General features: G+C 41.7%; 1 protein-coding gene across 2 annotated transcripts in view; it reads right to left on the bottom strand.

Annotated features, from left to right (window-relative positions):
- The window catches only part of LOC129857858 (X-linked interleukin-1 receptor accessory protein-like 2), a 319,391-nt gene that overhangs the window by 281,474 nt on the left and 15,433 nt on the right, over positions 1-22,484 (bottom strand). The window contains exon 2 of one of the 2 annotated variants that reach the window (XM_055926503.1): positions 3,799-3,901. In XM_055926503.1, coding sequence (XP_055782478.1) covers positions 3,799-3,880 — 82 coding nt within the window. In that variant the 5' untranslated portion in view covers positions 3,881-3,901. Of the gene's footprint in view, positions 1-3,798; positions 3,902-22,484 lie in introns of those variants that run through there. The other variant, XM_055926504.1, reaches the window with a different exon arrangement.

Here is a 22,484-nt window from a genome sequence, read left to right as displayed (position 1 = left end):
TGTGTATAGTCTGTATTTCACTCACATACTATATGCATCAAATCAGCTGTAACATTACTACTGCAAGAATTTAAATTGAGAAGATAATCCCTCTAGATTTAAGAGACCATGCATGTCATATACTCGCGTGTGTATTATATCTGGTGGTATACGTACACTATTCATCTTTGGGTGTCATTAAAAATGCATGTATGCCTATACTTTCATACAGCAACCACCGTGGTTTACCTGGCTGTGGGATTGACACAGAGAGTACGCAGACACGGTTTCTCTTGACTTCAGGGAGAAGTGAAAGTGAAAAGCCTGCAGGAACCAAAGCACAGAGGCACTCAGACAAAGTCAGCACTGAAAGGAGCCTTTGAAGATCTTTTTTATTTCATTTCTGTCTTTTTATCTGACTTGCATATTGGCTGGCACAAGCAGCAAGTAGCAGTCTGAGGCGGATTACTAAAGACTATTCCCAGCTTTTTAAAAGACAGGGGGAACGGTATTGTTTGGGTTTCATTTCATATCACTTTGACGGCTTTCAGAAGCAGAACCTGCTATTTTGAAGCGGATGGCTTAGACATAGGCAGAAATGAGTGGCACATTGTGGAGCTGAGGCCTTTCATATGCTAAGCTAGTGTGTACTGGTTGTGAAATCAGTAACCTTTACTCTCCCGTGGTATCTTTTCTTTCTCTGTGTATAGTTTTAATGAAAATAATTCAAAGGAGGAGCCTGGCTGCCATCTGACAGAATGGAGGAGAAGTCTCCAACGGGGCTGCTGAAGGAGACTAGGCTACAGGAGAAGGAGCACTAGGGGGATGTCCTCGGATTCTCAACGTTTCCCTTTGTTGAAAAGGTAAAAGTCCATGTAAGAGCAGCTTCCTGGAGATCAGTCTGTGTGGCTCCTCAGACATACAGATAGCAGACACACATACATGGCTGCTGCCTCAAATGCACTCTGAGAGGAAGGGTCTGCAAGACGTTCATTGATGGTACTGCACGTTTATTCTTAAGGCCGAAGGATGGGTTTTCATATGGGTTTTTATGACAATGGGGATAAATGACTGCACTTCATGTCTGTGTTGAAATGTGAAATGTTCAGTTAGATTAAACGGGACACCATCACAGGGTATTTGGCTGTGTTGGAATTGTTTGACCAAACCTCAACTGTTAGCCTTTTAGACTTTCCCCTTAAGTATTATCACTAGTGGTTTTGCTAAATGTATTTACTTGACTTTGACTAGCCTCTGACGGTTGCACTACTGCCCTTTGTTTGCACCCATTTGCATCAGAAATCTAAACATAGAACATGTCTCTATTACCAAGTGACAAGAGCTGCATCTTTTAAGTTGCTAATTGAGTTCCTGTTCATTAAATATGAACGGGAGAATTATGACGTGGAAAGTTTATTGTCGGGCTAAGAACCCTTAATGGAGATTCACACTTGTATAACCTGAGAATAATTTACATTGTGTGTAACCACGCATATTTTCCCCCCAGACAGGTTCAGCATTATAGAGCTGAATGCACAATACAGCACTCAATCAAAAGGGGAGAAGTAAGCAAGAGCAGCATCAAACAAAAGTAGAGGTTCTCATGCAAATAGTTCACTCTCAATTATACAGACAGTGGGTTCAATGGGAGGATGTTCCTTTAAAAATCCCTGTGGCGTACAATGACTACGTTTTGATGAAACACATGACAGGCCCCAGTGGTATTGTCTTAGAGAATCTAGGAGCAATGACTTAACTCGGTGTCCCAGGTTTCAAGTGCAGCCATGGAGTTTCCTTAAAAAATATAAAATAATAATAATAATGAAAATATATATATATATATATATATATATATATATATTTCCTCAGAAATTCACTCAGGATGCTTCAGGCACAGAGCGTTCTTTTACACTTTAAAGCATTAACCAAGGGACTCAAGTGTCCTGTCGTTTCAAGATCACAAAGATACTGCGCTGTTTGTTGCCTGCTTACCACTAACCTTCCCGCAATGGAAATGCAGAGCCTAAAGGTGAATGAACAAGATATATCAGAAGCACGCATTCTCCCCGGACACAGCTGCCTGGGGTGACGAGGGGAGGTGAGATCTTAACAGGAATGACCTGACAAAACAATTAGATTATTCTTGCACAACATGTTATAAGGCTGGCTTTATCTGGATTGCAGTTGATCAGATAATATTTGATAAGCCACCACTTGCTTTTTTTTCTCCAGAGTGGAAAATCGTGTTGCCTGTGGGGTTCCTTTATTTTTTTATTTAACTAGTCAAGTCAGTTAAGAACAAATTCTTATGTACAATGACAGGCTAGGAACAGTGGGTTAACTGCCTTGTTCAGGGGTAGAATGACAGATTTCTACCTTGTCAGCTCGGGGATTCGATCTAGCAACCTTTCAGTTACTGGCCCAACGCTCTAACCACTAGGCTACCTGTCGCCCCTATGTAAAGTATTCCAGGGTCCTGTTTCCATTGCTATTTTATGACATGGATCATGACAAGCTGCATGTTGTTGTTCTGTTCATGGATAATATCACATGAAGGCACAAAGGCAGAATAACTTTATAAGCAAACAAATTTTGCCCATGTCTAGTAACAGTTAGTGTTTTTCTTTTTGTTGTTGATCATGTCGTTTTTAAGGCATTCGCCTAAATTTGCTGCAGGCCTACATCTGAAGTAAGTTAAGCTTCACTGTAGCTGCATCATTTAGTTTTCAACCCCAACACAACCTCCATAACATCATGCTTATATCGGTCCTAAAACGATCTAAAAATAAAGCCAAGCTGTCCTATATTATTCATAGTCTGCTTCTCATTGGATGTACTGTATTTTTCTGCCATGGAAAGGAACAATATTACGGTTTTCCCCAATAGCCTTTGGCAACACAAAACAACTTGACTTGGATCATATCACAAAACTATTAATTATACTAACATCATTTAAATTGCTTGACTGATTTGTACAAAAAGCAATTTCAGCTTCATTGTTTCTGTGGACCAAATGTCCACAAAAGTTCAAGCATCTTCAAAATAAAATAAACCATTGATTGAATCAAAGCTGTTTCTGTCTGCAGACAATTATCACTCTGTTTGTGCAATTCCTCTCACACAGGGAGGTGTTACATCAAATATTAGCAGGGAAAAAAATAACATGCAGTGTCCGTCTGATCATCTGGTACTGCAAGGAGAGAAAATGCCAAACAATTAAATCTCGCACTGGGTGAGAAACTGACAGACAAGATTGCCTCTATGTTTTTGCCGCCCACATAAAAGCCTGTTTGGCACTGGTAACATAATTGCTCACCACACACCCTCACCCACACGCAAACAGACATTCAATGATGAGTCTCCAAAGCAGGAACTAAATTAGTTGGGCCTGTGGAAAGCCTGAAATGACTGAGTTTTTACATTAACTCAACTCCCTCTGTGGAGAAATGAGTGAAGGACCAAACAAGACATCACTGTGGCACAAAGATATCATCAAAAGCACTCAATCACTATAAGAAGGAAATAAAATATACTGCTCAAACTAGATATCTGGTGGCCCCAAACATTTAACACATGTACAACAGAGGTGGAGCAGACATCTAACAAAATACCACTGCACAGAATATTAAACTGATTCCTAACACTCACAAATCAAGCCCTGGACATTTATTGTGAAAACACAACAGTGCGTCGATTAATAGATATGAGGAAATTAATTTCCTTTCGATGAGAGGAATGTGATAAAAGAAAAGTCAAATGAATCAAACTTTTGGTTGCTTAGAGATTGGGCATGATTAAAATGGAGACTTGTGGACTTACCCGAGTTCCTCTTGGAGATGTATTTGAGATTGATGCAGGCGGCTGAGCTGATAAGGAGGAACATGAAGGCTGAGGGCTTCATCTTTCACACTTTTGGTGGCAGCTGGAACACAAAGAAGAATGGAGTTTGGATATCAAGTCTTACGACTGGGCCGACATCTCTGCTCACTCCCTCCATCAAAACATATTGGGTGATATCAAGCAAGGGGATTTGCCATTTCCTTCCATTTCCATGACAGAGCGATCTGTTCATTAATTTATCCTTCAGACAGAACACTACCAAGTAAATATAACAAAAGTAAGAAACTATCGACCCATGCCATACACCCCATTTTCAAAGTTCACAGACTGAAAACACACAGCTGTAATACTTGTGTTGGTATTTGATTTATGCCAAATAAAGGAAGCACAGCTTCGGTGGCAAAGGGGTACATCTGAAGCTGGTTCAAGAGTCGCTGTATTACCAACATCAGTATTTCAAAAAAAGCTAACAAATAAAACTAAATAAACACCCGTTTTCAAACTAGCTTCACTTCTATCCTTTCCAGCCCTCCTTCTCTGAGACTCAAGTAAGACTAGTGTTGGGTCGTGCACAATGCACATTGATCTGTTTAGAGTGATGGCTAGAAAAATGCTAGAATAGATAGAGGAGTAGAAGACAGGGATTACCACCACCTGATGTGTTGCTACATAATCCAAATTAATAGAAAGCTAGGGTTTATGGCCCCTATAGATTTCCAGATCGTTCCTCACCGGCTGTCCATTGACGGGTTAGGAGCTCTCAGTACATCATCCCACAGAGTGCTCTCATCCACACTCCCTTAAAAGGGCCAGCTGAGCTGCCAATAGTGATACTGAATTACATCTGTTTCCAAGCTCTCGTCTAGACAACACACACACCAACAGTGCACAGTTACATTGTTGTTCAGGGTATCAAAGCCAAGGGCAGTAATACCCTACTGCTTTGATGACAAGGAATAGACATGTCTCTCAAACATGTTATTGGTCTTGAAATATATAGTGAATTCATTGTTCATTGTGTCATCAGTAACCATCAGGGCACATAAATATGGTGTATGCCATGCATGGTGTTAGTCTATGTAAAATATTATTTCTATTCAGCCAAATGAATTAGGGATCTCTGACAAGAACTGTAATTCAACAGTTTTCTCGCAGTATACTATATGACAGCATTGCCCACAGCTGGACAGGGAGAAAGAAGAAACACATTTAAAAGTTTTCAGAAATAATAGGGGAATCGGAAAAATCTGTATTTGTGGGCTGTCACAAATAGGAACAAATATCTCTCCAAAAACATTCTCTATCTGCAGAAATGTCTTTCTTTATGCGTATTTATTTTCTGCTACCGAAGGCAATTCTTTGTTAAAAGATTACTACTGACTGCACTTTTCTTCAAACATACTGCATTTTTCTCTCTCCAAATAATCCATACCATCTCAAACATTGAGTGGTGGTGAAAAACAAACCTTTACTGTTGCACGGAAAAGTTAGCAGAGCTAAAATAAACTTCTGAATGTGAGTGCAAAATCCAGATCACACACATGCTCTCTCTGACAGAGGCACAAATGAACACATTCACACACACCGCACACACCAGTGGAGGCTGCTGAGGGGAGGACGGCTCATAATAATGGCTGGAATGGAGTTTATGGAATGGCAGCAAACACATGCGTTTGATGTATTTGATACCATTCCACTAATTCCATTCCAGCCATTACCACGAGCCAGTCCTCCCTAATGAATGTGCCACCAACCTCCTGTGGCACGCACCCGCACGTTCACACAATTGTGACAACATTTTCCACACTCCAGTGCCTGCATCCAAACAACTAAATCCATATCCTCCTCAAATCTACATAACATATCTAATACACAGATGGTTAATGATTACTACTGCACCTATGGTTCTTACTAGTGTATTGAGGCCAACCCATTTCCCCTCTCTGTTCCATAGTCCTATTGTGTTCAGTTAGTCCTGTGAGTCCCTTCACCCTCCCATCAGTACAGCATGCATCTGGAATAAGAAACAGTATTTCCTTGTCTTGCTCTGGGAGGAGGAAGAGGCCTGTAGCAGTTACATTAAACCAGAGAGAGCGAGGAACAACAAGCGTTAGCCTACATATAGCTTTTTTTTCTTTTTTCTTTGAGCCTTTTAAAGAGAAGAGAGAGATGGGCAGGGGCATCATTTGAAGGATGTGCTTGCCTCACTCTGACTTTAAATGCATACCTAAAGATTTTAGGAGGGAAAGTTGCTCTCTCATGCAGAGGAGCTTATGATCTCAACATGCATAATTTCACAGCCCAGTGGACTATTCCTGCTGCAGGACATGTGCCTTTTGTCTCGCTCACTGTCTTTTCTTTTCTACTATTTTCTGTCTCCCAAGACTCCTACGTTTATCCACTATGAAATAGGTTAGATCCTGCCTGGCTGGATATAATGCGTGTATAGCCTTACATTCCCCATCACTGTTTCAATGTGTAGATTGATTCACAACAAAAGGATGCTAGCAGTATGAACGTATAAAATTATGACATAACAATTTGAAAAGTAAAATGTTAGCAAAACCAGTCATGCTTTTCTCCAAAAGAGCTGAATCAGTCATTGGAAAGTTCCACTGTAGTTTCACAGTCACCTCTGGGCCAGAGTTTGTTTTCAATTTATTTCACCTGCTGTGAGGGACAAAAACATAGTTCCATTGTAATTATAAAGTTGAACCCCTGCCACGGCAGATTTGGTGCCTCGTTTTTACTGTGCAGGATATGAGTTTACATCAAAGCAAAAATGGCCAGCGCATCCAGTGACTATAACGAGTGTCAGGGATCGCCTTCCTGAATGCAAACAGCATCCCTAGAGATAAAGGGACTGTTCAGGTGCCAGGACAAGGCCTGACCTATGATACTACATGCCCCCTACCGTCAGCTCAAAAATGTAAATGGGGCACTTTAAACACCACACACAGATCATCTACTCACAGAACCATGAGAGCAAATACAACAACAAGATGCTATTTCTAGCCCAAACAGTATACATGGTGTATAGACTGGGGGCCATTAGGTCCTCTTTCCAGGTAACTGGCTATCAAATATTTAATTATTCCCACTTTCTAAAACTGTCCCATGAAGACACATGCTGTAGTATCCCACTGACCCCTGGTATTAACGTCTCATGTGATCTCTAATTGTACTGATCTCCGTGTCTTATCTCTCGGAATGGAGAGGATTGTGGTCTGCAGTCTGCACACAGAAACGTCAAGTTTTTCCGTAGACCTTTCTCTCACAAACCAAATTGAAGAACCTCTAAAACTTCAAACATGACCAAATCCCCAGGTAAACCTGCCTCCTGCAGTCTAAAATACAGTCATCCTTTTAGAGGAATACTCACTACTGCAAGAGAGCCGGTTTTCTCTTCAGTTCATTGAAATGTGAGCAGTCGCTCCTATCCCAAAGCATTTCTATGACTATATGGCTTCTTAAGGTTCTCAAAGTGAATTATCTTTTGGAGTCCTCTATAAGATAGGTAACAATTCCCAAAGTGGCATTTACCACAAAAGAGATCCCCCATGAATCCAGGCATTTGTGAATTCTAAATTGGGGTGTAACATGCAGATTAACTCCATTCTAAAGCTCAGTGAGTCCACACCTCTGCCGTGGCCTGGGAGATTAGCTGGCAGCGTGACGGTGATGGTGGTGCCACTGGCCCAAGCAGCCAGGCATTAGACCGGCCTAGCTCCGCCCATTTTCTGTGGACAACAAGTTCTTCAACCAGCACACTCCGAAAAGCCAATGGTGTAGGCCACCGCCTCCCATGACTAGCAGCCTGGCATAGGAGAAATGTACCAGCGGTCAGACTGTACCACCATCTGGCTCCTCCACGCTCCACTCAGACCAAGAGGAGCTGCTGTGTGCTTCAGACAGCCCTAGCCCTGGAGACGGAAAAGCCAGCCATGTTCCTCAAGACTACAGTCACAGTACAGCCGGCAGGCCATCAGCAGAGCAGCCTACTCCATCTGACAGGACTCAACCAAGCCAAAGTCCCGCTACTGACCTGGCCTGTCAAGGATTGATTAGAGGGAAAATAAATCACTTACTAATTGTTAAGTTGAGTAACACATCCCTCCATATACAGTACCAGTCAAAAGTTTGGGCACACCTACTCAGTCAAGAGTTTTTATTTATTTTGTATTATTTTCTACATTGTAGAATAATAGTGAAGACAACAAGAGATGAAATAACTCATATGGAATCATGTAGTAACCAAAAAAGTGTTAAACAAATCAAAATATTTGGCTGCTTTTCCTTCACTCTGCGGTCCAAGTCATCCCAAACCATCTCAATTGGGTTGAGGTCGGGTAATTGTGGAGACCAGGTCATCTGATGCAGCACCATCACTCTCCTTCTTGGTCAAATAGCCCTTGCACAGCCTGGACGTGTGTTGGGTCATTGTCCTGTTGGGTAACCTCTGTTACTATTCAGAAGATTAGTGATATACGTTCTTCCTCACTTCATCTAACCTGACCTCTGCCTCAAAGTGCTCACTCCTCCCCAAGTCATGGCTGTCATATTGACTCGTACCACACTATGTCTATTCTCCTCCCATAGGATCTCTGATGGCTAAAAATAACATATCTGGACAGAATGTAAACATTATACATTCCCCTCTCTCCCTCAGTGACATGAATAAGTATATTTCATATTTTCAGAACCAAACAATATATATTTAGTGCATTCGGAAAGTATTCAGACCCTCTGACTTTTTCCACATTTTGATACGTTACAGCCTTATTCTTACAACAAGAACAAAAATGCTCATCAATCTACACACAATACCCCATAATGGCAAAGCAAAATAAGGTTTTAACATTTTTTAGCAAAAAAATTATTTATTTCCATAAGAATTCAGACCCTTTGTTTTACGACTCTAAATTGAGCTCTGGTGCATCCTGTTTCCATTGATCATCCTTGAGATGTTTCTTCAACTTGAATGGAGTCCACCTGTCGTAAATTCAATTGATTGGACATGATTTGGAAAGGCACACACTTGTCTATATAAGGTCCCACAGTTGACAGTGCATGTCAGAGCAAAAACCAAGCCATTAGGTCGAAGGCATTGTTCGTAGAGCTCCGAGGTACAGATTATGTCATTGCACAGATCTAGCGAATTGTACCAAAACAATTCTGCAGCATTGAAGGTCCCCAAGAACACACTGGCTTCCATAATTCTTAAATGGAAGACGTTTGGAACCATCAAGACTCTTCCTAGAGCTGGCCACCTGGCCCAACTGAGCAATCGTGGGAGAAGGGCCTTGGTCAGGAAGGTGACCAAGAACCCGATGGTCACTCCGACAGAGCTCCAGAGTTCCTCTGAGGAGATGGGAGAAGCTTCCAGAAGGACAACCATCTCTGCAGCAGTCAGTACAAGGCAGCCCACTTGGAGTTTGCCAAAAGTCACTTAACCATCCCTACGGTGAAGCATGGTGGTGGAGCATAATGCTGTGGGGATGTTTTTCTGGGAGACTAGACAGGATTGAGGGAAAGATGAACAGAGCAAAGTACAGAGAGATCATTGATGAAAACCTGCTCCAGAGCGCTCAGGACCTCAGACTGGGGCGACCCTTAGCACACAGCCAAGACAATGCAGGAGTGGCTTCGGGACTCTGTCTCTGAATGTCCTTGAGTGGCTCAGCCAGAGCCCAGACTTGAACCCGATCTAACATCTCTGGAGATACCTGAAAATAGGATCTGCAGAAAAGAATGGGAGAAACTCCCCAAATACAGGTGTGCCAGGCTTGTAGCGTCATACCCAAGAAGATTCGAGGCTGTAATTGCTGCCAAAGGTGCTTCTATAAAATACTGAATAAAGGGTCTGAATACATATTTTTAATACATTTGCAAAAATAAACAGTTTTTGTTTTGTCATTAAGGGATATTGTGTGTAGATTGATGAGGGAAAAAAACGACTTAATCGATTGTAGAATAAGGCTGTAAAGTGATAAATGTGGAAAAAGTCAAGGGGTCTGAATACATTCCGAATGCGCTGTATACATATATATACAGTTGAAGTCGGATGTTTACATACACTTAGGTTGGAGTCATTTTATTAAAACTCGTTTTTCAACCACACCACAAATTTCTTGTTAACAAACTATAGTTTTGGCAAGTCGGTTAGGACATCTACTTTGTGCATGACACAAGTAATTTTTCCAACAATTGTTTAAAGACAGATTATTTCACTTATAATTCACTGTATCACAATTCCAGTGGGTCAGAAGTTTACATACACTAAGTTGACTGGGCCTTTAAACAGCTTGGAAAATTCCAGAAAAATATGTCATGGAAGCTTCTGATAGGCTAATTGACATAATTTGAGTCAACTGGAGGTGCACCTGTGGATGTATTTCAAGGCCTACCATCAAACTCAGTGCTTCTTTGCTTGACATCATGGGAAAATCAAAAGAAATTGTAGACCTCCACAAGTCTGGTTCATCCTTGGGAGCAATTTCCAAACGCCTGAATGTACCATGTTCATCTGTACAAACAATAGTACGCAAGCATAAACACCATTGGATCACGCAGCCGTCATACCGATCAGGAAGGAGACGTGTTCTGTCTCAGAGAGATGAACATACTTTGGTGCCAAAAGTGCAAATCAATCCCAGAACAACAGCAAAGGACCTTGTGATGATGCTGGAGGAAACAGGTACAAAAGTATCTATATCCACAGTAAAATGAGTCCTATATTGACATAACCTGAAAGGCCTCTCAGCAAGGAAAAAGCTGCTTCTCCAAAACCACCATAAAAAAGCCAGACTACGGTTTGCAACTGCACATGGGGAAAAAGATCTTACTTTTTGGTGTCCTCTGGTCTGATGAAACAAAAACAGAACTGTTTGGCCATAAATACCATCGTTATGTTAGGAGGAAAATGGAAGATGCTTGCAAGCTGAAGCTGAACACCATCCCAGCCATGAAGTACAGGTAGAGCCGTGAAGTAAAAGGGTGGCAGCATCATGTTGTGGGGGTGCTTTGCTGCAGGAGGGTCTGGTGCACTTCACAAAATAGATGGCATCATGAGGTTGGAAAATTATGTGGATATATTGAATGAACATCTCAAGACACCAGTCAGGAAGTTAAAGCTTGGTTGCAAATGGTTCTTCCGAATGGACAGACCCCAAGCATACTCCCAAAGTTGTGGCAAACTGGCTTAAGGACAACAAAGTCAAGGTATTGGAGTGGCCATCACAAAGCCCTGACCTCAATCCTATAGACAATTTGTGGGCAGAACTGAAAAAGTGTGTGCGAGCAAGGAGGCCTACAAACCTGACTCAGTTACACCAGCTCTGTCAGGAGGAATGGGCCACAATTCACCCAACTTATTGTGGGAAGCTTGTGGAAGGCTACCTGAAACGTTTTTCCCAAGGTAAACAATTTATAGGCAATGCTACCAAATACTAAATGAGTGTATGTCAATTTATGACCCACTGGGAATGTGATGAAAGATATAAAAGCTGAAATAAATAATTCTCTCTATTATTCTGACATTTCACATTCTTAAATTAAAGTGGTGATCCTAACTGACCTAAAACAGGGAATTTTTACTAGGATTAAACGTCAAGAATTGTGAAAAACTGAGTTTAAATGTATTTGGATGAGCTGTATGTAAACTTCTGACTTCAATTGTATATATTTTTTAGGAACTAGGAGTATTGAGAGTAAGAATAGTAGAATACACTAGGTGCAATTTTGAAGTTCGGTTGTGCATCAACAGTTTTTATCTTGTTATGTCATTCACTCAATTAGCTGAAAATCAGCCATGTCAATTTTTTGATTGGTAGTTAGTCTAGACAACTATCTAAACTTGACGTAATCATGGCCGAATACCGATTTAACCCTAACCAAATCATATCCCTGAACAAACATTACACAATGAAATACTATTTAGTTCAATTGCATTCGGGAAACAATAAACATTTTTTTTAATGTTCTCAACTCAATTTAATGTTATTAGACATTCAAATCAAGCACATTATCAAAAATCAAGTGCTGTCAGAGGACAATTGAATTATCAAACAGAATACTGTCTGAAGACATTCACAGACTTTACTATCACCAGTTATACACTGAGTGAACAAAACATTAAGATCAACTTCCTAATTCTGAGTTTGCCCTCAGAACAGCCTCAATTTGTTTGGGCATGGACTCTACAATGTGTCGAAAGCATTCCACAGGGATGCTGGACCATGTTGACTCTAATGCTTCCCACAGTTGTGTCAAGTTGGCTGGATGTCCTTTGGGTGGTGGACCATTCTTGATTCACACAGGAAACTGTTGATCGTGAAAAACCCAGCAGCGTTGCAGTTCTTGACAAAAACCGGTGCGCCGTTCAAAGGCACTGAAATCTTTTGTCTTGCACCTTCACCCTCTGAATGACACACTTACACAATTCTTGTCTCAATTGTATCAAGTGGATTTAACAAGTGACATCAAAAGGAATCATAGTTTGCACCTGGATTCACCTGGTCAGTCTATGTCATGGAAAGAACAGGTGTTCTTAATGTTTTGTACACTCAGTGGAGCATGCCTGGAAATAACAAAAGTGCAGCAAAATAATAGTATGCTGAAAATAAACACGTGCACAACCACCTAAACTTTGCTGTGTTTTTCATAATAATAATAATTCATTTAATTTAATTTCTCACACCCAAGGCACAACAAAATAATAATAATAATAAGTAATAATAACAATAAAAACAATCCAAAACACAGAACAAAGAATACAGACAATAAACGAAGCTATAAGGATGTCATCAGATCCAGAGGACATGAGAACAGAATTAGCAGAGGTCCTCGAAAGCTTTTCTGAACAGCACGGTCTTGAGCTGTACGTTAAACGAGGACATAGACTCTGCAGCCCTAATAGTGTCTAGAAGTGCGTTCCACAACTGAAAGCCCTGCTGAAGGGAGACAGACCTGGAGGAGCTAAGGGTGTGTGTGGGGCAGGAGCATAGAATGACGTCGGACAGGTAGTCGGGTACAGAGTTGTGGATAGCTTGGTAGGTGTGATCCAGGATTTTGTCGTCGAATCGTCTGCATTAGGGAGCCAGTGGAGAGCACTGAAGTGATGTGATCATGGGGGAGGTGTGAGTGTGTAGACGTGTAGCACAGTTATGGCCTGTTTAGGCGATTGGCAGATACGCCAACAAACAGGGCGTTCCAATACTCCAGTTGGGATGAAATAAAGGCATGGATGAGTCGCTCAACTGCAGGTTTTGATAGCATAGGTCGTAATATGGCAATGTTTCATAGATGGAAAAATTAGAATTTCGTCACTCTTGATGTGGGCCTCAAACTGATTGGTCAAATATCACACCCAGGTTGCGAACCTCATTGGATGAGAGGACCTTGACACCATCAATATTGAGGCTGTAGCTGCTGATGTTGTTTATGATGGTGGGACTGCCAATCAGGTTGACCTCTGTCTTTTTGCAGTTGAACTGCAGGAAACTCAACTGCATCCACAACTTGATGTCCTGCAGGCTGCTGACCAGGAGCGCAGTGGCATTGGCAGTGTCAGTGTTTGTGGAGACAACCAGCTGAGTGTCATCTGCATAAAAGTGAAAGCTCTGTCTGTGTTTCCTCAAGATGTTTCCCAGTGGCAGCATGTACAATACAAACAAAACAGTAGTGGCCAGAGAACCAAGCCTTGAGGGACCACCTGTCGGACCACAACTGTGTCTGACCTACTAGGACCGATGGCTACAAACTGGTAGCGATCAGTAAGAGAGGACTTAAAACAGTCAAGGGCAGTGTGACAGGCCCAGGAGCTACTTCAGGAGCAGTCCAGCAGGATGGCGTGGCTGACCATGTCGAATGCTGCACTGAGGTCCAGCAGTATGAGGATGCTGGCAGCCGAGAGTCAGCATTCATGTGTCTAACTTTGAAACCAGTGTGTAAGGACTCGACTATGTTGTGAGTGGCCAGATGGTTTTGGAGTTGGCTAGAAACAGAACATCTGAGGAGCTTGCTCAGGAAGGGCAGGTAGGGCTGCCGTCTTATCGGCTCTTAACCAACCATGCTATTTTATTTTCGCATTGTTCGTAACTTGTTTTGTACATAATGTTGCTGCTACCGTCTCTTATGACCGAAAAGAGCTTCTGGACATCAGAACTGGGATTACTCACCTCAAGTTGGACGAGGATTTCTTCTTCAATGAGTCGTTTGTGAGGGATATACTACGGACGCCAAACCAGGCCAGGATACCTGTGATTCACTGGAAAAGGAAACGTAGGTTTCGCAGAAAGAGATCAGGATGCCTTGTGAAGATCAGGCGACGAGTGGCTAATCTGCACTTGCATTGCGTTCTGCAAGCTAACGTTCAATAGCTGGAAAATAAATGGGACAAACTGAAAGCACGCATATCCTACCAACGGGACATTAAAAACTCTAATATCTTATGTTTCACCGAGTCATGGCTGAACGACGACATTAAGAACATACAGAAGGCGGGTTATACACTCTATCGGCAGGACAGAACAGCAGCCTCTGGTAAGACACGGAGCGGGTGCCTATGCATTTATGTAAACAACAGCTGGTGCACGATATCTAAGGAAGTCTCAAGGTTTTGTCAGCCTGAGGTAGAGTATCTCATGATAAGCCATAGACCACACTATCTACCTAGAGATTTTTCATCTGTATTTCTCGTAGCTGTCTATATACCACCACAGACAGAGGCTGGAACTAAAATCGCACTTAATGAGCAGTATTCCGCCATAAGCAAACAGGAAAACGCTCATCCAGAGGCGGCGCTCCTAGTGGCTGGGGACTTCAATGCAGGGAAACTTAAATCCGTTTTACCAAATTTCTATCAGCATGTTAAATGTGCAACCAGAGGGAAAAAATTCTAGACACCCTTTACTCCACACACATAGACGTGTACAAAGCTCTCCATTACCCTCCATTTGGCAAATCTGACCGTAATTCTATTCACTTGATTACTGCTTACAAGCAAAAATTAAAGAAGAAAGCACCAGTGACTCAGTCTATAAAAAAGTGGTCAGATGAAGCAGATGCTAAACTACAGGACTGTTTTGCTAGCACAGACTGGAATATGTTCCGGGATTCTTCCGATGGCATTGAGGAGTACACCACATCAGTCACTAGCTTTATCAATAAGTGCATCGAGGATGTCATCCCCACAGTGACTGTACGTACATACCCCAACCAGAAGCCATGGATTACAGGCAACATCCGCACTGTGCTAAAGGGTAGCGCTGCCGCTTTCAAGGAGTGGGACTCTAACCCGGAAGCTTATAAGAAATCTCGCTATGTCCTCCGACGAACCATCAGGCAAAGCATAAATGCAGGAATAAGATCAAATCGTACTACACTGGCTCCGATGCTTGTTGAATGTGGCATGGCTTGCAAACTATTACAGACTAAAAAGGGAAGCACAGCCGAGAGCTGCCCAGTGACACGAGCCTACCAGACGAGCTAAATAACTTCTATGCTCGCATTGAGGCAAGTAACACTGAAACATGATTTGGAGCATCAGCTGATCCAGACAACTGTGTGATCACGTTCTCCACAGCCGATGTGAGAAAGACCTTTAAACAGGTCAACATTCACAAGGCCGCTGAGCCAGACGGATCACCAGGACATGTTCTACGAGCATGCGCTGACCAACTGGCAAGTGTCTTCACTGACATTTTCAACCTCTCCCTGTCTGTAATTCCAACATGTTTCAAGCAGACCACCATAGTCCCTGTGCCCAAGAACACCAAGGTAACCTGCCTAAATTACTACTGATCTGTAGCACTCACGTCTGTAGCCAGGAAATGCTTTGAAAGGCTGGTCATGGCTCACATCAACACTATTATGCCAAAAACCCTAGACCCACTCCAATTTGCATACCACACCAACAGATATACAGATGATGCAATCTCTATTGCACTCCACACTGCCCTTTCCCACCTGGACAAAAGGAACACCTATGTGAGAATGCTATTCATTGACTACAGCTCAGCATTCAAAACCATAGTGCCCTCAAAGCTCATCACTAAGCTATAGACCCTGGGACTAAATACCTCCCTCTGCAACTGGATCCTGGACTTCCTGACGGGCCACCCTCAGGTGGTAAGGGTAGGTAACAGGTAACAACACATCCGCCACACCGATCCTCAACACGGGGGCCCCTCAGGGGTGCGTGCTCAGTCCCCTCCTGTAATCCTGTTCACTCATGACTGCACGGCCAGGCACGACTCCAACACCATCATTAAGTTTGCTGATGACACAACAGTGGAAGGCCTGATTACCGACAACAATGAGACAGCCTATAGGGAGGAGGTCAGAGACCTGACCGTGTGGTGCAAGGACAACAACCTCTCCCTCAACGTGATCAAGACAAAGGAGATGATTTTGGACTACAGGGTTGCATCACTGCCTGGTATGGCAACTGCTCAGCCTTCAACCGCAAGGCACTACAGAGGGTAGTGCGTACGGCCCAGTACATCACTGGGGCCAAGCTTCCTGCCATCCAGGACCTCTATACGGTGTCAGAGGAAGGCCCTAAAAATTGTCAAAGACTCCAGCCACCCTAATCAGTCATAGACTGTTCTCTCTGCTACCGGATGACAAGCAGTACTGGAGCGCCAAGTCTAGGTCCAAGAGGCTTCTAAACAGCTTCTAGCCCCAAGCCATAAGAGTCCTGAACAGCTAATCAAATGGCTAACCAGACTATTTGCATCCCCCCCCCCCCCCATGCTGCTGCTACTCTCTGTTATTATCTATGCATAGCCACTTTAATAACTCTACCTACATGTACATAATTACCTCAATTACCCCGACACCGGTGCCCCAGCACATTGACATTGACTCTGTACCGGTAACCCCTGTATATAGCCCTGCTATTGTTATTTACTGCTGCTCTTTAATTACTTGTTATTCTTATCTCTTACTCTTTTTGGGGTATTTTCTTAAAACTGCATAGTTGGTTAAGGGCTTCTAAGTAAGCATTTCACTGTAAGGTCTACACCTGTTGTATTCTGTGTATGTGACAAATAAAATTTGATTTGATTTGATTTTGAGGTTGGAGATAGGCCTGTAGTTCTGGAGGTTGTCAGGGTCAGATCCAGGCTTTTTATGATCTGCTGTGACTGTGGCCAGTTTGAGCTGAGGAGGGACACATCCAGTGTTGAGGGACTTGTTAAGGATTTCTACGAAAAAAGGCACCAGAGCAAGCAAGCATGTCTTGACAAAGGAGGTACAAATAGGGTCAAGTGAGCAAGTGGTGGGCCTCAAGGTCTAAACCAGCTTGGTTACAGCAGCTGCAGTGACTGTGGTGAAGGTGATGAACCTTGACACAGGGAGCGTAGGACTGGCTAGCTCAACTACTGGGGCTGGAGAGGACAGGATAGTGTTACTGATGTTTTCAATTTTGCTTTGGAAGAAGCACAGGTATTGATTGCAATGTTCTGGGGAGGCTGAGGTAGCATATTTGTTCACAGGTTGGAGGAGTTTGCTCAGCACCCGTTGCTGATCAGTTGGGAGTAGTAGCATATCCGAGCTGCATTTATGGCCTGTATATATTCTTTCTGATGTTGCTGATACATCTGCACATGTACTGTACAGTTAGCCCAGTTTTCTTATTCTGTCATTGTCGATGACAGCCAGTTGCTTTGAGAGAGCGTAGCTCCTCAGTGTACCAGGGAGAAGATTTGGAGAAAGACACCAGGCGGGTTTTCAAAGGAGCAACTTGATCCAGTACGGAGGCCAAGGCAGTGTTGTATTGAGCCACAGAGTCAGTAACTGGCAGGTAGGAGATGAATTTAGGAAGATGGGCAGTGTTTATTATTATTTGTTTCTTGGGCCGAGTGGGTAGAGGAATAGCTATGTTGAAGTGATGACTTATTGGTCGGACAGCCGTGACACATTGTCTTCCACACCTTTGTTGTGGGGAGCAAAGTCCATGTGCTGTTGGAGTACAAAGTTGTCAAGGACATCAGCCAGGCCAGTAGAGATAATGCAGTCAGGGGAGTCGACATGCATATTGAAATCACCAAGCACTAGTATAGCATGGAAACAAAGGACTCATTGGTGTTAGTAGCTCAGATAGTTCAGCAAGAACGTCAGAGTTGAGCTTAGGAGGTCTATAAATCAGCACAGCCAGTACTAATACAGAGCCAGTGATCTTGAAAGCCATGAATTCAAAAGATAAGACAGCTGGTACTGGAGTAGACTTCACAGTGCAGTCAGTCCTGTAAATCAGAGCCAATCCGCCACCCTGTCGGGATGTGCGAGGACAGTCCAGGTAGATGTGGCCAGATGGAGTGCAGTGCATTGGTTGAAGTAGGCTTGGGCGTATACCGGAGTATTTGGAAATAACCACGGGATGGTTTTCAATACCGTCAATACCATAGAAACAAGTTTTTTGTACATTTGATTCCTTGTAGATACTTAAGTAAATATCTGCAGTGAATTTGTGCAATACGTGAGGAGATAATGAGGATTGCGTTCTTCACTTCACCTGTAACATCATTTTTCATTATGAAGCTTACCGGTAGTCCCCAGTCACATGGTGTTGTTTTACAAGCACACAACAATGAGAGACCAGAGCATTATGAGTGACTCACTGTTGTGCAGCATGCACCAGGTAATCTAGCTAAAGTATGGAATTGACAATTAAATGTTTGCCAGTTAGTTAACTTAATAGTTATGATATCTATCTAAAATGTGCTCAATGCTCTGCAGTTGTGCATTTGGTTTGCTAATTTGTTACCTAGTTAGCTATCTAGCTAAGTGGTTAGCTTCTTCCAAAATCAAGCTTTGTTCGGTAACAGCAGAGAATCCCCTCCTGGATCAAGCATTGCTGTCTAATATTTATTTTGTGTGTGCAGCAAATTGTGAGTAGCATTTTTTTGTTACTTGTATAACTTAATGAGATAGGTTATCTGTCTTACCAATACTTTAGGTCAGAGACTATGGGTGTTTCTCAATATCTATACTACCGTGCTCCACACTCTCATGCTCCAAGTGCATTCTCCAACGACGTTATCTTGAGGACGTTTTGTGAGGACGAGAGTGTAGAGAATGCATGAAACATTACATCCGAGAAGTACTGTATTACCTCCACTGCACATCCCCATTCACTGAACCTTCTTCCAGCTAGGACAATGGCAACAATAGACGAAACAAGATATAGCAAACGAAACAAAGATGAAGCAAACGTTTACTTCATAATTATCAGCTAGATATGTGAATCGTAATAATCTAGCTAGCCAGCTATTTAAAAATGGCAAAAATGACCTAAAACGAATGTTATCCAAGGTAGATGTAAATTTTTCATAAGTAGCTAGCTAACAAATATTTGTGCCTATCTGGCTAGCTAGCTAACAGTAGTAGCTAACCAGTTAGCCCTATTCACTTATTATGGGCTTGCAATCTACGGTACGTAGGCAGGTAAACATGCCAAAATTAACACAGCATGTATTTATTAACCTTTCAAGATAAAATATTGTTGTCAGGGAACATATGAGATGTGAATAACAACACTTAATTCTGAAGTCAGTGTATTTACTCTCGCTTCAGCTCAGATAATGTCCGCCATTGATTTCAAGAAATGTTGCGTAATTTTTACGTGGTTGCATCATATTTCTTTGCATACTTTCCGTTGAAGCTTGCATTGATGCATGCTTCAAAATAAGTACAAATGGAGTACGCAGTTGAGAAGTGCTCACCGTGTTCCGTTTCGCATACTTTGATTTGGACTCATACTCCGACCCCTTCCGTGCTCAGAGCATGGTAGTATGCATTTTGAGAAACACCCTATATAAAATGTTCGCAATGCATCCGTTAGCATTTAGTTAGCATTCTCTATGAGATTTTACATGTACTTATTAGCATTGCTAACCTTCGGGTTACAGAAACTCAATGGGGGTTGAAAATAGCGCCCTTTGTGTTCAGTGTCGGTATTACTGAATAACCCGGTATGGCACTAGGTTGGTATGAAGGTATGACAATCTGGATACCGCCCAAGCCTAGGTTGATGCAAAGTCTCAGTGAGGCAGAGAAAGTCTAGGCCTCTATCAGTGGTGATGTCATTCAGTAGTAAGCCTTTGTTGTTTATGGATCTTATATTTAAAAGCCCCAGTTGAATGACTTTGGAAGTTGCCTAAGGGACATCCTGCAAAACTGGCCAGTGTCCTTTATCATCCACCTAAGTTTGTTCAATATGTACAAAACTTCTGAGGAATCATTGGATGTAGTGAGTTATAGTCTGTATCTTTTGGTCCAGCCTTTTGTCTAGTAGATGGGAGATGAGATAAGAAGAATTGAGATGAGGATCTAGTAGGATATGACCTGGTATTTGAATTCAAACAAAGAACTAGTTGATTGGAAAAGTAGTCAAATATGTTAACTAATTTGACATTGTTGATAAAAAAATATATTTCTTGATTAGCTATATAAAAAAAAAACATAACAGTAATATCTAAAAGTACTCCAACAAAGATGTTGCAGACTGTGTTTTATCTGTACAAATTAAAATGTTTTATTTAAATTAGCCCTGCTGGGTGATTTGAAAAGTCATAGTCAATCGATCAATAATATAATAATACTTTTAGCAAAAAATGTTATCTTTAATTTACAATCTGTAGAAACTATGAGAATAGAATGGTTCAGAACTTTTGTGAAACATCACAGGAGAGTGGAAAAATATATGGCAAATATTAATAAAAAATGGATGGTGTTAAGAGATAAATGGGAGGGGTTGAGTGGAGCTGAAGGATGGGACTAAAAACAACAAGAAAACTAATGTAAAATATACTGTGTATGTAAAATGCATATAGGTTCAGAACTTTTGTGAAACAGCAAAGTCAAAAATATATGGCAAATAGAAATCAAACTTGATGGTCTTCAGAGATAGATGGGAGGGGTTGAGGGTAGCTGAAGGATGGGATTAAAAACAAACAAAAGATAACTATTGTAAAATACATTGTGGCTGTAAAATGTATATAGTTTGCATAAGCTGGAAGTAGAAGACCAAATGTTGTTGTCCATTAGTTTACTCCAATTAGGAGAGGGGTGGTAGGATTAGGAGAAAATAATAAAGGAATATATATTTATATATTAAAATTAAATTAAAATATATATACACTACTGTTCAAAAGTTATGGGTCACTTGGAAATGTCCTTGTTTTTGAAAGAAAAGCACATTTTCTGTCCATTAAAATAACATCAAATTGATCAGAAATACAGTGTAGACATTGTTAATGTTGTAAATGACTATTGTAGCTGGAAACGGCTGATTGTTAATGATATATCTACTTAGGTGTGCAGAGGCCCATGATCAATCAGCAACCACCACTACTGTGTTCCAATGGCACGTTGTGTTAGCTAATCCAAGTTTATCATTTTAAAAGGCTAATTGATCATTAGAAAACCCTTTTGCAATTATGTTAGCTGGCCTTCTTTAGACTAGTTGAGTATCTGGAGCATCAGCATTTGTGGGTTCGATTACAGGCTCAAAATGGCCAGAAACAAAGAACTTTCTTCTGAAACTCAACTCATGTATTAGTTAACAAGAGAAGCTCTTATTCTATCTATCATGTGCGAAAATGTTTGCTTTACCTGTTTAATTCTGGTCAAATTGCTTGGCTAAGTTAACTTGTTTTATGTTACAAATACCTGACCTCAGTTTGGATAATGTATTCAGAATCAATTCAGTCTTTAGCCATTGCGTGTAGCCTGGAATTGACTGGTATGTAGTCGAGTAAAAAAGCATCTGCCAGGTTGATCAATCTCAGCTGGGCTAAATACAAAACCGTCCCAGACCAAGTCCTGTTCTGTTGTGTAAATGAAATAAAACTTGGCTGAAGTCCGCAAGCAGGGCCCACATTGTCAGGGAGCGGTGAAAAAGGACCACCATAAATATGTTTAGCTGTTTTGTTTTCAATATTCTCCTCATAATTGATTTATCGTTGGATCAATACCTGGTTGATACATATATACTTAAACAGACGGAAGCTAAGGAAAGATTGGGAATAGTGGGAAAAGCATGGGGTAAAGTGGTGGGTGAGCTAGTGACAAATTCGATCTATTGGTTTGTTTGTGATATAGTTAATAACACATTTCAATTTGAGTCCACTGTGTGAGCAAACTAATCTGCGTTTTCTCCTTAATGCATTCTGCAGTGAGGAGCTGTCCACCCCTCTGATGCTGAAAGCTGTGACAGCCAAGCAATGTCATATAAAAAAGGCTACAACTCCCATTTCCCATTTTATGAGAATGAATATGTGCATAAACTAATGGTGCTACACCCTAGCATGCATAAACACACACTGCTTTACAATGTTTAGGCAAAATCAATGCAGAACTGATGGCTGGGGAGATGATTTATTACACCGAAATAGGAGGAAGTATCTAGGAAATATTTAGCCCCGCATACATGTGTGTACACACACACACACAGGGAGAGAGAGAGAGTCTGGTGCATCTATGTCAAGACCTGATTGTGGCTTGCTGCAGGTAATATGTGACATTTGGACAAACATTCACTTGGCTCTACGAAAGGGAATGCAGACATTGATCTACTGGTGCACCCCGAGAGCCCTCTTGAGAAGCTGTAAGAAGACATAACAAGGCCTATTTCCTGCGGTTACCTTTTATTCTGGCTA

Source organism: Salvelinus fontinalis, chromosome 6 (genome assembly GCF_029448725.1).
Source record: "Salvelinus fontinalis isolate EN_2023a chromosome 6, ASM2944872v1, whole genome shotgun sequence".
Taxonomy (NCBI): Eukaryota; Metazoa; Chordata; class Actinopteri; order Salmoniformes; family Salmonidae; genus Salvelinus; species Salvelinus fontinalis.
This window is presented reverse-complemented; position numbering and strand designations above follow the sequence as displayed.